General features: G+C 42.6%; 1 protein-coding gene across 1 annotated transcript in view; it reads right to left on the reverse strand.

The window, feature by feature from the left end:
- Positions 1-16,585, reverse strand: part of etfa (electron transfer flavoprotein subunit alpha) — a 50,710-nt gene extending 34,125 nt beyond the window's left edge. The window contains exons 1-6 of the mRNA XM_068015508.1: positions 16,483-16,585; positions 9,105-9,254; positions 8,639-8,720; positions 6,945-7,027; positions 3,637-3,736; positions 1,452-1,562 (exon numbers count right to left, since the gene is read on the reverse strand). Of these exons, the coding sequence (XP_067871609.1) occupies positions 1,452-1,562; positions 3,637-3,736; positions 6,945-7,027; positions 8,639-8,720; positions 9,105-9,254; positions 16,483-16,530 (574 nt within the window). The 5' untranslated portion in view covers positions 16,531-16,585. The remainder of the gene's footprint in view (positions 1-1,451; positions 1,563-3,636; positions 3,737-6,944; positions 7,028-8,638; positions 8,721-9,104; positions 9,255-16,482) is intronic.
- Between the last annotated feature and the right edge of the window lie 729 nt (positions 16,586-17,314).

Genomic DNA, 17,314 nt, shown 5'->3' on the forward strand with positions numbered 1-17,314 from the left:
TGTGCTGTATTTTCTATGTTCTATTTTAGATAGGTATATGGATAAAGGAGAATGATGGGGTATAGATTAAATTGTCCTTGACAGAGGACAAAGGATCGGCACAACATCGTGGGCCGAAGGGCCTGTTCTGTGCTGTATTTTCTATGTTCTATGTTCTACGTTCTATTTCAGATGTAATACAATTCATAGCTCTCCACCTCCAGTGCCACTGACTATAGATTGCTAATCATGTAGATACTGAAAAATAAACACCAATAAAGCTGACTGCCTGATTGCATGTTAGTTACAGGACTACACCTGGTCAGAGTCATTTCTTACAACACTCAAGAGAAACTCAAACCCATATAAATTCACATTTGAGAGAATTTTGTGCTCTTCGAGCCAAGGACAGAATGCAACTTATTTTACCTATTATTAGCATCAAGCGTAGTAGGTCAGATGCAGAGTGAAGCTCTCGCTAATGCCCCAGTATGCACTAACCCAATTCCCAGAATGACACCTTCAAAACAACCAGTGCAAATTTTGGTTCCGTTGATAGATCACATTTTACTCCACAAATGGAAGATTGGTTCAGCTGGCACTGTCACCTTAAGTCAGAAGATTGTGGGATCAAGCCCCACTCCAGGGCTTGAAAGAGTAACTGAGGCTGACTTCAGCACAGTACTCGGAGTGCTGCATTGTCAGATGTGTCTTTTTCATATGAAACGTTAAAACCAAAGATCTGTCTGCTGTTTAGATGGGCAGAATAAGATCTCATGAGGCTACCCAAAGAGGAGCAGGGAGTTCTTCCAGCACTCTGAACAACATTCCTCTCAGCCAAAACCACCAGAAAACAGATTACTTGTGAACTGCAAATAAGGTAAATGACCAAGAACTTGGCAATTTGCTGCTGAGCTTTCCTACAAAACAAGTTTTCACAATACATGTTCTCACTGCCTGCAGTTCATTCACAAACATCTTTACAACTAAGGACTGTTACTGTTTAAACAAAATGATGGCAGCACTAACAAAAATCTATAGCAATGCCAGCCAGGAAACCAATTTTCTCAAACACAGAAAGTTAGTTTTGCATCCAGAAAAGAGGGCGGCGCAGTGGTTAGCACTGCAGCCTCACGGCTCCAGCGACCCGGGTTCAATTCTGGGTACTGTCTGTGCGGAGTTTGCAAGTTCTCCCTGTGACCGTGTGGGTTTTCGCCGGGTGCTCCGGTTTCCTTCCACAGCCAAAGACTTGCAGGTTGGTAGGTAGATTGGCCATTATAAATTGCCCTTAGTATAGGTAGGCGGTAGGGGAATATAGGGACAGGTGGGGATGTGGTAGGAATATGGGATTAGTGTAGGATTAGTAAAACAAAATGGGTGGTTGATGGTCGGCACAGACTCGGTGGGCTGAAGGACCTGTTTCAGTGCTGTATCTCTAAAAAAAAAAGTATTTCAATAGTTTAGTCATTTACCTTTCTCAGAACTTGCATCTCCTCCATTTACAGAAGCAGCTTCAAAAGATGTGCCACGTACAGAGAACACTTTCACTTCATCACTGGACTTCACAGTGCACAAAGCATTTCCTACAAAAAGCCAAAAGTTAAGAACTGAAAAAAAATCAAATGAAGAGAAAAAAGGCTCAGACTTCAAGGTAGACTTTTGAAACTTGAACCTTCTTAAACTCCCAATAGCTGCTTTTGAATTACCATTGATCTTAAGTGCAAGTTTAGGAATGCATCCTCAGAAGAACTGGCTTCTCCATAAAGAAGATCAAGCCCACATTCAAAACCGCAACCGGTACTTGGTTAATAATCGATTGCACAGACTCAACAGCTTAACTCACAATGAAATTACACAGTTAAACATTTTTCTTTCCACAACTAGGTGGCATGACTGTGTAACACAGAAAGCAAAGCAATCGTGCTACACATGGTATCAGTTGGGTTCAAACAATAGTCACCAGTACTTAAAAGTCATCACATTTTGGAAATCGCTCCGAATTGCCAGCAATTTCATTCGACTTCCTATTTTTAAAAAATAAAATCAGTTGTGGCTACTTAGCTTCAGGAATGAGACAGTACTAGGCACATTTCCCCTGACACCAGTCTAAAATATTTTTCTTTGACGTAAAAGGATGTGCTCAATCACAAGCTAAGATCATGTGTGGACCACCAATCACTGAATAAAATACTTAATCTCTTTCCAACTGATGCTCACTTTATATAGAGGAACATTTCTATTGGCTGCAGCTCTACAATATCGGCTGCACGACAGTAACTACCTAAAACTTCAGACTTATCACATTCTGATGGTATACACTGGAATGACTGTGCATGTGCTTTGAATCAAATATCATGTTTGCAAATTTACATTACTGGCCATGAACTACACCAAAGTGAAATGAAAAACACAATGTTGGCTAGCATAACCATTTCTTCGACTTGTCTGAACAACTGGAAGTCCTGACAGCAGCATTTTACTGTTGGAGGCACAAGGCAAAACCACCTCAAGTGGTGGTACCTCCCTACTTCCAGAAGAAGGTACATTACAACATTGCCGATGGGCTATATCTCGAGATAGCACTGAAAGACCAAATATATATATTATGTTCGCTTCTCGCCAAAAACTCTACACCCTAACCCCACCTTCCAACTCCGCAGCCCGCCCCCAACCCCCAACAACCCTCTTCTTGACTAAACCCAACAGTGTAGAATTTGCCCTGGACAACACGGAACTGAACTCCAACTGCCTCTCAATGTTCAGTCCATTGCTGAACGCGCTTATTTGCAACCCCGCGCCATTACCTGTGTCAGTCTCTGTCTCACTCCGCCCAATTCTGAAAAGCCTCAAAAAAAACTTTCAGGTTCAACTTTTCTAATGTTCAACTCATTGGCCATCAATGTCCACAAACTTCAACTCACCCAGACTCTGTCACTTACATCCTATTGCACACGTTTCCTAATCTCGTCGACTTCAAATGGCTCCCCGCCGTTTACAAATCCCTCCATAGCCTTGCTTCAGTCCCATCCCTCACCCACCCTCTTCTAAACCTGGACTACGTGCCACCAACCCCCATCCTAAAAGGTCAGTGACAGGTCAGTTGCAGCACTGTCCTTCAATGCTTTTCCAAAATTACTCCACCTTGCTTTATCGCTCCCCATGTTCAAACTCCATAAAACCCCTCTCTTCAACATCACCTTCAGTCCCAACCTCTAACATCCCAGTCCCTCATCCAATGTCGAAACCCCTCCCTCCATGTCTGTCTTAATCGTGCACTAGGACTTTTCACTGCATTAAAGGCATCGGTGGTGCAAGTTGCTGTAGCAAATGAGGTACGAACCACATCAGCCTCGTTTTAACAGTGGAAGTAACAACTGACAGCAATTATCGTGATCTGAAACAAGTCATTGCTACAATCAAAAGGTAAATAAAAGACTCTGTGCAACAGAGGGAAGGAATGCAGCATTATAACCCCAAGCGGATGTTTCTTTGGTTCCGTGCCAGATTCTTTTCTACAAGCACTAGAACACAAATAGCTCAAAGTACTTTAAAAAATTTTTTTAGATTTTACATTCAGTAAAAAGGTGTACTATCTAATTACAAATCACTTACACCTTTGAAGCATCATGACAATAACAGGGTTCACCTTGTACCTACCTGCATAGATAGTTCTAACAAATGTGTCTGGGGCTTTAATTTCAGTAATGTCAGAGATAGCAGCAACATCAAGTTTAGCAGCTATTCTAGGTATAAGATTCTGTAAAAAATGAAAAGCTGAGAATGAACTCTTTGAGATTAGTCAAAGTTGTTATAGTTTTTTCTTCAGTCAAACTGAATTTATTTTGTTGTGTTTTCTTTATCACAACGACAAGCTTCAGGGAAAACCATAGCTCAACAAGTGCTTGTGGGAAACACAACCTCTCCTAGGCTTATGCCAACACCAGTTCCCAACAAATCACTCATGCACTGGAAGACGATTATCTGATTCCGCTCTGCAGCCCTAGTCAGCATGCTGCTCTCAACATTTAAGAAGTATTTAGATGAGCACTTGAAACGTCATAGCATACAAGGCTACGGGCCAAGTGCTGGAAAATGGGATTAGAATAGGTAGGCGCTTGATGGCCGGCACAGACATGATGGGCCGAAGGGCCTGTTTCTGTGCTATATAACTCTATGACCACTAAAAAAGTTAGCCGGGGATTGCGGTTTACGGAATCTTGCTGTGTGCAAAATGGCTGCCACCTTAGCCCACATTAACTGTGCTCAAAACCTTTCTTTCTCTGCTCAACAGTGTTGGGTAGATTCATACTACTTAGCAGACCTTCAACAAGAAGCTATTAACAGATTCTTCTTACTTTCAATGAATGCTCTTTGAAGCAGAATAGTGCTGTTCCATGTATACTGAGTCACAATATTTTACACACGTGCATTTTTGTTTACATTTACTAAATTCTCAATAGATTGCACTTCATTCTGTTCCTGAGGTCCATATATCCTTTATATTCTTAAAAAAACATAATCTCAATTTATCTCCACTTCCTCTGCACTACACTAGAATTGTTATGTTGATAACCGGGGCACCAAGTAATTTTCAAGTGGGTAAAGGGCAGTTAATTCAGATATTGCTGGGAAACATGGAAACTGGTAAAATGCATCTAGGGAAAAAAGCAGAACTAATTCAATAAAATACAACTTATGATATATAATGCATTGTGTAATGCACTGTAATTCAATTGGGATGCCATTAAGCTAGTGAGCTGACAGCTCCAAGACAATATGAAGTGCTGCAGGAAAATGCTGCAGGAAGTGTTATAGCAATTCAAGTGGTTGCGTGAAAGAACTAGAGAACTTGATCAACCACGTACTACACTAAATTTCTCCTGTATGGGCAAGTGTAGATTCCGATCTGACAGGTGTTGAAAATAACTGGCAGAAGGATTAGCAGGGAGTTGAGGAGATTTTCTTTCACCCAAAGAGTAGTGGGAGTCTGGAATTCACTGCCTGAAAGTGTGGTAGAGGCAGAAATCTTCATTGTATTTTTAAAAAGTACTTGGATATGCACTTGAAGTGCTGTAGCCTACAAGGCTACTGTCCAAGAACTGGAAAGTGGAATTAGGTTGGGTAGCACTTTTCTGGTCGACACAGACACGGTGGCTGAACACAGCATAAAATTTTCATGATTCTATTCTACATTGTTACAATCAGAATGCTACAGCATAGAAAGAGGCCTTTTGGCCCATTGTGTCTGTGCTGGCTCTTTAGTAAAGTGATCCAATTAATCCCACTCCCCTGCTCTTACTCCATAACCCTGTAGTTATTTTCCCTTCAATTACTTATTCAATTCTATTTTGAAAGTTACTATTGAATCTGCTTTCTTTCAGGCAATGCATTTCAGGACACACACACCCTGGTTATTTGGTACCATATATTCTGATTAGTTGGAGTTCAAATCTGGTGACCTGCCTAACTCAGCAATGGGCACCTGGTGTTGGAGGTGCAAAGGTATTGGAATATAACTTGCAAGATCTAAATTGAGAACAGCTGACAAAGAAAATATTAACAGATGTTAATGGAACAGATTAACTTGTATTTATTCCATGGAAAATATTTTTATTTTCAGTCACCCATATTGATATTTCTTAATGGTAAAAATTAAAGTCACGTATAAGTAGGTACAGACATGACAATAAGTACCAGGGGCATTGCTTCAATGTTATTAAGTGCTCTAGCCAGAGTCCCAAAGGACCATGGCATCTCGCTCCAATAGAGAGAGACAGTTGGTGATGTATAGCTTCGAGGGTCACCACTCCTCAGGTGTGGGGCAAGGCAAGGAGGCAGGCCTCAATGAACTACCACAGCCGGTACAGGGATTGAACCCACACTGTTGGCACCTTTCTGCATTTCATGCTAGCCGTCTAGCCAACTGAGCTAACCGAAAGGTAAGCAGTAACTTTGTCACCTTCAATACTGAATAATTCCTAGCTTATATTATAATTCCTTAAAACATTAATTGGCCTCTTCCTGTTCCTAATGTTCAGCGACTCAACTGGTTAAAATAATGACTTGCTGAGTCATACAGGTTACCAGGTCCACTCCCCAATTTGTGCTGTGTTTGTTCATTGCTAGATTTTGCTAGTTTAGCAGGAGTGTGATGCATTTGATTTCAGCACCCCTAGGTTAGGATGAAGGGAAGTGTAAAAATGTGCCATTGGATACACTAAGTACGGCAATGGCAATGACCATTTGGTTTATTTCACTCACCAAAAAGAAAAGCTTGTAACACAACAACAGGCACACGTGTGGAATAAACCACTACTTTGTTTGAAAATGCAAGGAACTATAGAGTAATTAATCTAACACCCTCAGTGGGTAAAATGCTCAGGAGTATATGATGGCACTTTAACATAAAAGATCACAAGAAATAGCCAATTTGTTTTCAAAAGCAGCAAGTCAAACTTAACAAATCTACTGGATTTTGAGGTTAAATTTTTTTTTTAAATGCACATTTTAGGTCCAAAAACTGGCATGTAATGTTACAAAACCAGACTTTCTGCTAAGTAAATCAGCTTTTTTAGACAGCAATTTCTTTTAATACTTTAGAAGGAATATTTCTCCTGCACAAGACTAAGAGCAAACCAGTTTATTCCCACACAAAACAAAATCTTGTCCAAAGCACACGTTATAGTGCTTCACTGACAAGCTAGTTTGAACTGGAATTCTGAGTAAAATGAAGACGTTTTAAAAGAACTGCCTGATGTCTCACCCAAAGTGTGGAATTTGCTGCCACAAAGAGTAGTTGAAGCAAATAGCATAGATGCATTTAAGAGGAAGCTAGATAAGTGCATGAGGGAGAAAGGAGTAGAAGGTTATGCAGATAGGATTAGATTAAGTAGGTACATGTGGAGGATTAAGCACTGGTATAGCTGTAAATTCTATGTAATGTCTCGCGACAGAACTCAACTCACCTTTCCAAAGGCAGAAGCCCCTGCACATATGTGTGTGAATTTAAATTGCTTATGTGTAGCCAGTACCAGTGGCGTCAGCTCCTCTGTCAATGATACAGAAAACAGACCATTAACAGCACAAATGAGCAGACAGAAAACATGCATATTACGCCTGAAAATAGCAAAGATTAGCGCTCAGAGGACATTGCATACCATCAAGCAAAGCAAGAAATGTTCACATAGGAAAAACTGGAGCCTAGCACCTGCCTATACATTTTCATAACTTATTAGTCTTCTATTCATTTGGTCCCTATCCCTTTTTCCACTACTGTTGTAGAACTTTGCCATATGCCTGCTGTCTAATGCTATGGTGGGGATAGATTTATTACCACATGGTAGGAAATACTTAAACACACAATGTGTGTTATTACTAGGTTATTCACTATGTGTTGTAACATCCAACAATAAATTTCAAGCAGGGTCGTTTAAACTATGAAAACACACCCCAGTGACGCAGGTACAGTCCAAATATTCAAAATCACAAGAAAGCAAGAAAACAAAAGGTTATTTGACCTCTCAAGCCTGCAACTTCTGAAGACAATGTACAATCTACCTCAGTGAAATTCTGCCCTAAATGCTTCATTTCCTGGATAAAGTTCTTCATAACTAAACCTCTACTCTCTTTGGCCTCCTTGTCTCGAGAGACAATGGGCAAGCGCCTGGAGGTGGTCAGTGGTTTGTGAAGCAGTGCCTGGAGTGGCTATAAAGACCAATTCTAGAGTGACAGACTCTTCCACAGGTGCTGCAGATAAAATTGGTTGTCGGGGCTGTTACACAGTTGGCTCTCTCCTTGCGCTTCTGTCTTTTTTCCTGCCAACTGCTAAGTCTCTTCGACTCGCCACGCTTTAGTCCCGCCTTTATGGCTGTCCGCCAGCTCTGGCGATCGCTGGCAACTGACTCCCACGACTTGTGATCAATGTCACAGGACTTCATGTCTCTACTAAAAGGCTCAAAAGGACCAACCTCACATTTCCACCATTTAGACTTAGTAGATTGCCCTCCACAGACTACATTCCTTTTCTAACCCCAGCAGCAGCACATCACATCGGAAATGAGTCACTTTAGTCTTTACTTAGCTCTAAAAATTTCAAGCCCATTCTCAATAAGACACTTATTGAACAGTTTTTTGAAAGATTAATCTACATAGCAATAACTGGGTTTTCTGTTTTATATGTTAAGTAGTGTGTGTCTAGAAACAGAGTAAATGACTGGCTTACAACAAATCCTCTTGTAATCTCTCGTCTTGAGGCCAATCAATTTTGTACCTGCATGTTCCAGTTACACATTCAGAGCCCCAAATAACCTCAAATATACATTTGAATTGTACTGCCCCTCAAAACCCCATTCTCCAATAAGTTCAGCTTTGTGATTATTCCTTGTAACAAACAGCCCCAAGTCTTTTTCAGAAGTATAAAACATTCTACAAGATACTCTCAATTATATTCTACACGTGGAATGTTGAAGCAACCATTTTGTTTTAGGTATTTTGCCAAAGAAAAAAAAAGCCACAGATCCATCTTATTCTGATTAGTCTTTAAGATACAGCAAATGATATGTCCCCAAATCACTGAGGAGACAGTAGGTAGATTTCATCACAGTTGCCCAACTCTCTTTTTTTCAAAAAAATCAAACTGTACTGTAGTATCCATGCCCACCTGCTAGAAAACCTTTGAATGTGTCATTCTCAGCCACGAGAATCTTCTTCACGCCTTGCACTTTACTGACCTCTTCCACAACCTGTAACCAATAAGCAAACACCAGAGAAACAAGGTTGGTTTGGCAAGCCTGCAAACAATCCCTAGGTCATATTAAGAATACCACTGTGGCATTTAAATACTCTCCATCTCTCTCCTTTAAGACAGTCCTTAAAACCTACCTCTTTAAACAAGCTTTTGGTTACCTGTCCTAATATCTCCTATATGGCTGTGTCAAATTTTATTTGTTTGATTACACTCCTGCGCAACACCTTGGGACATTTTACTATGTTAAATGCGCTATATAAATGCAAGTTGTTGTTGCAGTCAGTAAAGTCGAAGAGATATAGTGTATATTATAACAGCAATTCTAAACTGCAAGAACCTTTGGAGCATATACAAATAAATAACGGCAAGCACATCTTACCTTGGCACAATTTGTGCCAGCAACCAAGCAGCACACATCTCCACCCAGCTGTTTGGCAGCTGTAATGGCATTGAGTGTAATGGGAGTCAGCTTCTCATTATTGTGCTCTGCTAGTACGAGGGTGCTCTGAAATCGTCGCAAGTAGCAGAACTGCAAAAAAAAAAATATCTTATAAAAACTCGTCATTTTTGTTAGGAACACAGGAACGGGCGTAGACCATTTAGCCCCTTGAGATTGCTTGCTGTTCAATGAGATCGTGACTGATTTGCGACTTAGCTCCACATCCCCAACTTTGACCAATATCCCGTAATATCTATCACAGATTTTTGTTAACCAATCTCAGATTTAAAATTAAAATTAACAGTTGATAAAGTATCAATCGTCATTTCTGGAAGAGAGTGTCAAACGTCTACCACCTTTTGCGCTCTAGAAGGGTTTCCCAATTTCACTGTTGAAATGTCTGGCTCCAGCCATAAACTCCCCAGTCAGTGGAACTAGTTTCTCTCAAACTACCCTATCTGTTCCCCTTAATAGCTTGAAAACTTTCATCAACATGAAATTCATGATATTATAATACTTTCATATAGCTGAGGTTTTAAGATGATGGAACTTTGAACACCAGCCACTAGGTTATTTAACTAATTAGTACTAATATAGAGGCAAAACAACAGGGAATTAAGTTATTATACTTTAACGTTGAATGATTAGTCCCATGAGTCATTGAGTCACCTCCAACCATTCCTACCAATGACAGATCTGTAACCAAACTAGTGTTATATAGCTCAAAATGCTCTCTCCAAACAACCCAGATTTGAAGACAGAAAGCCTTCTGCTGGGGCGTTTGCCACAATGGTCATAATGAAGTTTCACATACTTATTACAATCTTTTACTGTTTTTGAAGGATAAATGTTGGCCAGAACACCAGGGAGAACTCCTCTAATCTTTCCCAAAATAGGGCCGTGGATCTATTACATCCATCTGAGAGGGAAGGTGGGACCATGGTTCAACGTCTCACCCCGAAATATGAAAAAAACCAAGGTCAGTACTTGAGCAAACACTAGCTCTCATTGTCAACATCAAGTTTCAGTGTTGTTCAGCCAGTAGCTGATGTCATTGCCAACACTATGTCTCAGTGTTGTTGATCCACAAGGACATTCAGGCTAAATGATTAATGACTGCGGCATCATTACCGCAGACTTGTGAAATAACTCGAGTTAATCACTTGAGCGCTTTCTGATAATTAACAGATATATATTCCTTCCCCATTCAAACAATTGTGTGCAATTATTCCGTAACTTGCATAAGAACATAAGAAATAGGAGGAGTAGGCCATTCAGCCCCTCAAGCCTGCCCCTGTCCCAGGCCTCAACTCCTCTTTCGGGCCTGCTCCGCCTAACCCTCGACTCCCCGAGATTTCAAAAATCTATCTACCTTCTCCTTAAATACATTTAGTGACCTAGCCTCCACAACTCTGAGGCAGAGAATTCCAGAGATTCACCACCCTCTAAGAGAATAAATTCCTTCACATCTCAGTTTTAAATGCGTGCCCCCTATTTCTGTAACTATGTCCCCTAGTTCGAGATTCCCCCACCAGTGGAAACATCTTCTCAACATCTACCCTGTCAAGCCCCCTTAAAATCTTATATGTTTCTATAAGATCACCTCTCATTCTTCTAAACTCCAATGAATAAAAGCCTAACCTGTTTAGCCGTTCTTGATAAGACAACCCCTTCATCCCAGGTAAGTTCCATAAACCCAATATTGTTACTGCTCAAAATCACATGATACAGAAATACCAGTTCAAATGATGCAACTTGCAGTCCATTATTGTCTTTCAACACTACACAAAGGTACAGCATTAAAAATGTAACAAAGTAGGAAGGTAACCTAGAGGTAGAATTCTCTATTTGTAAATAGAAGCTAATAGTCTCAACATCAATTGATCTGAGCTTTTTTTTTTAAGTAACAGTGTTAAGTCCAGTGTTGGAAACTCTAAAGTAGGGTCCTCACCCACTGTAGTCATAGAATTATACAGCACAGAAGGAGGCCATTTGGCCCATCGTGCCTGTATTTGCTCTTTGAAAGACCTATCCAATTAGTCCCACTTCCCTGCTCTTTCCCCAGAGCTCTGTAAATGTTGTTGTTTCAGGTATATATCCAATTCCCTTTTGAAAGCTACTATTGAGTCACCTTCAGACAGTGCATTCCAGATCACAACTTGCTGCATGAAAAAAAAAAATCCTCTTCCTCTGGTTCTTCTACAAATTATCTTAAATCTATATCCCCTTTTACCGAAAGAGTTTCTCCTATTTAGTCTATAAAAACCCTTCAAAAATGTGATTGCCTTTATTATATTTCCCTTTAACCATTTCAGTTATAAGGGGAACAATCCTAGCTTCTCTAGTCTTTCATCCCTGATATCATTCTAGAAAATCTCCTCTGCCCCCTCTTCAAGACCTTGACATTGTTTCCAGCTGAGGCCTAACCAGTGATTCATAAAAGGTTTAGCATACTCTAAGAGTCATATCTACTATAGTAGGCATCCCAGAGTAGCTGTCTGATCCTGGACACCCTTCTAGAAGCTGGCAAATCTAAACGCCTGGCCTGTAACTTGCTACTCATGAGCTGAGACAGCTCGCAAACAGTTCACGAGTCAATACAGATTCTCATGTTTGTGGTGGAGCTGCTCTGGGACACATTCCATAAATGCCATCACCAGACAGTGACCAACAACTACAGAACGGTTCCCCAACACCATGAAGAGTGGACAACAATTGGAGGCAGTTTACCTCGGGCTCACTCTTGATGATGTCTGAGCTTCTTAAAACGTCTATTATAAAAAATGTTACATGATGTAACAAAATTCAAACTGCGACAAGAGTGAGAAAGAAGAGGCTCAGAAAATTGACTGTTTTTGTTACGAGAGATTAGCACGGGGGGAGGTTGGCAGGATATGAAAAGCCGCTACAGAATGGATAGAAACAAGACTGCTTCTAGTGATTTTGGAATCCAGAACAAGGTGACAAGGTTAAATTCAAAACATTTAGAACACAGAGGATCGAGAGGTTGTGGAATGCATGGTCAAAGCTAGTGACTGAAGTAATTTTTTTTTAATTATTTGTTTTATGGGATGTGGGCGTCATTGGCCAGGCCCCATCACTAATTGCCCTCGAGAAGGTAGTGGTGAGCTGCCTTCTTGAACCGCCGCAGGCCATCTGGTACAGGTACACACACAGTGCTGTTAGGGAGGGAGTTCTAGGATTTTGATACAGCGACAGTGAAGGAACGGCGATATAGTTCCAAGTCAGGATGGTGTGTGGCTTGGAGGGGAATTTGCAGGTGGTGGTGTTCCCATGCCATCTGCTGCCCTTGTCCTTCTAGGTGGAAGAGGTCACGGGTTTGGAAGATGCTGTCGAAAGAGGCATGGTGAGTTGCTACAGTGCATCTTGTAGATGGTACACACTGCTGCCACTGTGCGCTGGTGGTGAGGGAGTGAATGCTGAAGGTGGTGGACAGGGTGCCAATCAAGTGGGCTGCTTTGTCCTGGATGGTGCCAAGTTTCCTGAGTGTTAGAGGTACACTCATCCAGGCAAGTGGAGAGTGTCCAATCCCATTCCTGACTTGTGCCTTGTAGATGGTGGACAAGCATTGCAGAGTCAGAATTTCCAGCCTCTGACCTGCTCTTGTAGACACAGTATTTATATGGCTGCTCCAGATCAGTTCCTGGTCAATGGTAACCCCCCCAGTATGTTGATAGTGGGGGATTTAGCAATGGTAATGCCGTTGAATGTCAAGGGGAGATGGTTAGATTCTCTCCGGTTAGAGATAGTAATTGCCTGGCACTTGTGTGGCTCAAATGTCACTTGCCATTTATCAGACCAAACCTGAATGTTGTCCAAGTCTTGCTGCACATGAACACAGACTGCTTCAGTATCTAAGGAGTTATGTCAACATTTCAAAAGAGGTGAGATAGGTGGCTGAAGGCAAAGGGAATAAAGAGATATGGGAACTTAACGGGAACATGGGATTAGGATCACTGCTTGCATTAAGGATAAACACCAACATGGACTGTTTGGAGGACCAGGCTGTTTTAGTGTTGTACTTTCTATGACTCGAGTCATTGGTGGGGACGCAAAGACTTCAGGAAGCTTATAACAGGAGTACTCAAAGACAAATCACAATTATCGATGGGCTTAATATTCCTTGGAAAGTATTTTTCCAGATGTGGTCATTGATGAAGAACACAATGTATGTCAGAGCAGGCAGGGTTGACAGATTCCTTTCTTTGAAGAACATGAGTCCTTGCAACAATCCAGCAACAACCGCACAAATCATCCGGTTCCTTCAATCATTTTTACAACTTGCCACATTAGGATTTTAATACTCAGCCCGAGGTGCTAGCCCAGTACTACAACCACTGCACTAAGTATTCATGTTACACCGACAAAAACTGCATCAATTCTCTCATATTTGCAATGACGCTTAGAAAAGTGGAAAGTCATAACCCCAGTTTTATTCAGGTCAATAGATTTGCAATTAGATCATTTGTTTTTCTTCTAACTAGTCTGACCTTGAGAATATTTACAACATTCCTCTCCATGTGTCATCAAACAAGGTTTTTTTTTCCATTTGACCTCAAATTCCAATGAGAGAGGGGTAAGGGAAAAGGAGAAAAAAGTACCTCTTGCAAGGTTATTAAAGGGTCATAAACCTAATATATTACACACAGGCACACACTCCATCAGATTCCCAGAGCTTGTAGTTTGAGGGTATATATCGAGAAATTCAAGCAAATGGGAAGCAAGGCAATTTACCATGGATTTAATGCAACACTCAGCAGAATAAAAGTTGATACAGCTCTCTCTCCTCCTCCCCCTCACCAACTCTGCACTCCCTACTTAAAAGGGCATTGACTGGAAAAGTGCTTGGAGTTCAGTTCAGTTCAGAGATACAGCACTGAAACAGGCCCTTCGGCCCACCGAGTCTGTGCCGACCATCAACCACCCATTTATACTAATCCTACACTAATCCCATATTCCTACCACATCCCCACCTGTCCCTATATTTCCCTACCACCTACCTATACTCGGGGCAATTTATAATGGCTAATTTACCTACCAACCTGCAAGTCTTTTGGCTTGTGGGAGGAAACCGGAGCACCCGGAGAAAACCCACGCAGACACAGGGAGAACTTGCAAACTCCACACAGGCAGTACCCAGAATTGAACCCGGGTCGCTGGAGCTGTGAGGCTGCGGTGCTAACCACCGCGCCACATGCGCCTTATTCATTAAGTCTACAATTCAGATGGGGGGGGGGGGGGGTGGATCCTGGAGCACGTGGACCAGCTCCAACCGAACTCCTTCAAAAGAGAGCAATGGATGTGAGAAATGCAGTGGCTTTCCTGTAAAATCGGGAGCTAAAGCCCAGCACAGGAGATCCAGGATCTTGTAAGGTACACCAACTTACTACATGCAAGTAATATCAGGGTTTTCATGAGGTCAACTTCGCATAGTGGTACCAGCAAACTGAAAAATATCAGGTATCTCAGTGCTAGCTCTGGACAACACACAATTAGAAGGACAAATTCCATCACTGCTACTTGCATGTGGTATGAAAATTACCTCAAACCCCACAGGGACGAGAAATACACCCACAGTGCAGACACATGAAATATACACAAATCCACTGCTGCGCTCTTCTGAAATCTATAATGTATCTTGGTGTAATGGGAATTTAGATAAATGTTGAAAATACAAAAGCAAAAAACACACACACACACACACGAGGATTTAGCTTAAGTTACACCAAGGTAATATGAAACACATTGATGCAACAGAAGTAGCACTACAGAGTCCCAGTTGGACTACAATGTGTGTGGAGGGGTTGCACTAGCCTTACGATATCACATACAACAGAATTCTGATGAAACATGATGCCAGGTTCAAAAAAAGCTCAGCAATCCAGTTAGTCTCCTGAGCACGTTGTGAACTCACTGAACCAGCTTCAACATTAGATGAGAGAATGCAGACACAGACTTGTGTTCTGAAAACACGCACAACCTTCACAAACCCCAAGAAAACTCTGAAGACGGTTCTCCACCTCAAACTGACTCTGAAGTGGCTCAGATAATAGACTCACCCCTCAACAGTTGTCAGGCTTAGCGTTCAATCCTTAGCATGTGATCGAACATGTACTCTATGCTAATGCCTGGCTCAGTTATAAAATGAAAAGACGACCTGACCACAGCCAACCCGAACCCAACCCAAGCCAAGCCCAAGCCCTTTAATATTTTTTCGTGCCCAATCCGAATATCCTTCATCTGTTCCGGCAGCAGGCTATTCCTACAGATGAAGTTGTGGGGAATCATGGGTAAGCCTGATCCCGTGACGTCCCAGAAGCAGTATCCAGCCCGACCCAACCACGAATGCTGGACTCAGAATTTCAACCCGACCTGAACCCAGCACGGAGTCGGGTCTAGTTGGGTTCGGGTCGGGTAGCCAGGCTTTACTCTATGTTGATATTTTAGTAAGGAAGCACATATTTTCAAAGGTGACACCTTGCTGAGCATCTGGCTGCTTAGGTGGATTCAAAAGATGCCACTGGCCAATATTCCTCCCATCACCAAAGAAAAGATTACACAAGTCAGTTGTTTGCTACTTATGGGATCTTGCTGTGCACAAATGGCTGGCACAACAATGACTGCAATTCAAAACAGTTGTACCGCTCATACAAGACTTTGGAACATCCTGGGGGACATGTGGCAAATTCAGAAATGTCAACACAAGACCCCATCCACCCACTCAGCTGGACTTAAAAGATCCCAATGGCCCTATTTGAAGAGGCGCAGGGAAGCTCTCTCCAGTGTCCTGGACAACATCTATGCTCAATCAACATCAATAAAATGGGTTACCTGGTCATTATCACATTGCTGTTTGTGGGAGCTTGCTGTGCACAAATTGGCTGCAATATTGCCTACATTACAACAGTGACTACACTTCAATTAGTAGTGAAGGGGTGGTGAAAGGTGCTATATAAATGCAAGTCTTTCTTTCTATGTAAATTATTACTTTCTCTTTTTAGATGCTATGACTGCAGTTTTGACTTTGACCTCTGCCTTGTTGCTGGGCCCTCCAAAGCAGGCTGGTCATACAATGAATGGCACAGAGCCAACATCCAGACCCGCACGCTGGAGGGCCCTCCCTCTGGGCCCACAATATTCCAACTGCCCGCGACACTACGGCCTCCAGCGCTGGGATTAGCCTTGACTACAACCCCGAGGCTTCCTCAGCTCCAGCCTCTCGCTGCCAGTGGCCCAGCGACACGTCAGTGGGCCTGCAGAGCCGGGCCGGCCAATCCCCCGGGTCTCCCTTACTCACCGCCGCCGCTGGAATCCTGCCTCTACCCGAAGAAAACACTCGGAACATCTTCCAGCGCCTTCCACAGCCCTGCTCCCGGAGATCTCGCGAGAACTCCGCCCGCTGGCCGAGAGCGCTCTGATTGGTGCGCTCCGGCCCCGCCTCCAGAACGAAACTTTATTAGCATTGCACCGGTCAGCGCATCCTGACTTGCACATATGTCCTGTACACCAACCTGCACATCTGTCCTGAACACCTGACTTGCACATCTGTCCTGAACACCTGACTTGCACATCTGTCCTGTACACCAACCTGCACATCTGTCCTGAACACCTGACTTGCACATCTGTCCTGTACACCAACCTGCACATCTGTCCTGTACACCTGCCCTGCACATCTGTCCTGAACACCTGCCTTGCGCATCCGTCCTGTACACCAACCTGCACATCTGTCCTGTACACCAACCTGCACATCTGTCCTGCACATCTGTCCTGAACACGCCTTGCACATCCGTCCTGTACACCAACGCTGCACATCCATCCTGAACACCTGCCTTGCATATATGTCCTGTACACCAACCTGCACATATGTCCTGTACACCAGCCCTGCACATCTGTCCTGTACACCAACTCTGTGCATCTGGCCTATACACCTGCCCTGCACATCAGTCCTGTAAACCTGCCCTGCACAAATGTCCTGTACACCAACCTGCACATCTGTCCTGTACACCAACCTGCACATCTGTTCTGAACACCTGACTTGCACATCTGTCCTGAACACCAACCTGCACATCTGTCCTGAACACCAACCTGCACATCTGTCCTGAACACCTGACTTGCACATCTGTCCTGAA

This window comes from Heterodontus francisci, chromosome 35 (genome assembly GCF_036365525.1).
Source record: "Heterodontus francisci isolate sHetFra1 chromosome 35, sHetFra1.hap1, whole genome shotgun sequence".
Taxonomy (NCBI): Eukaryota; Metazoa; Chordata; class Chondrichthyes; order Heterodontiformes; family Heterodontidae; genus Heterodontus; species Heterodontus francisci.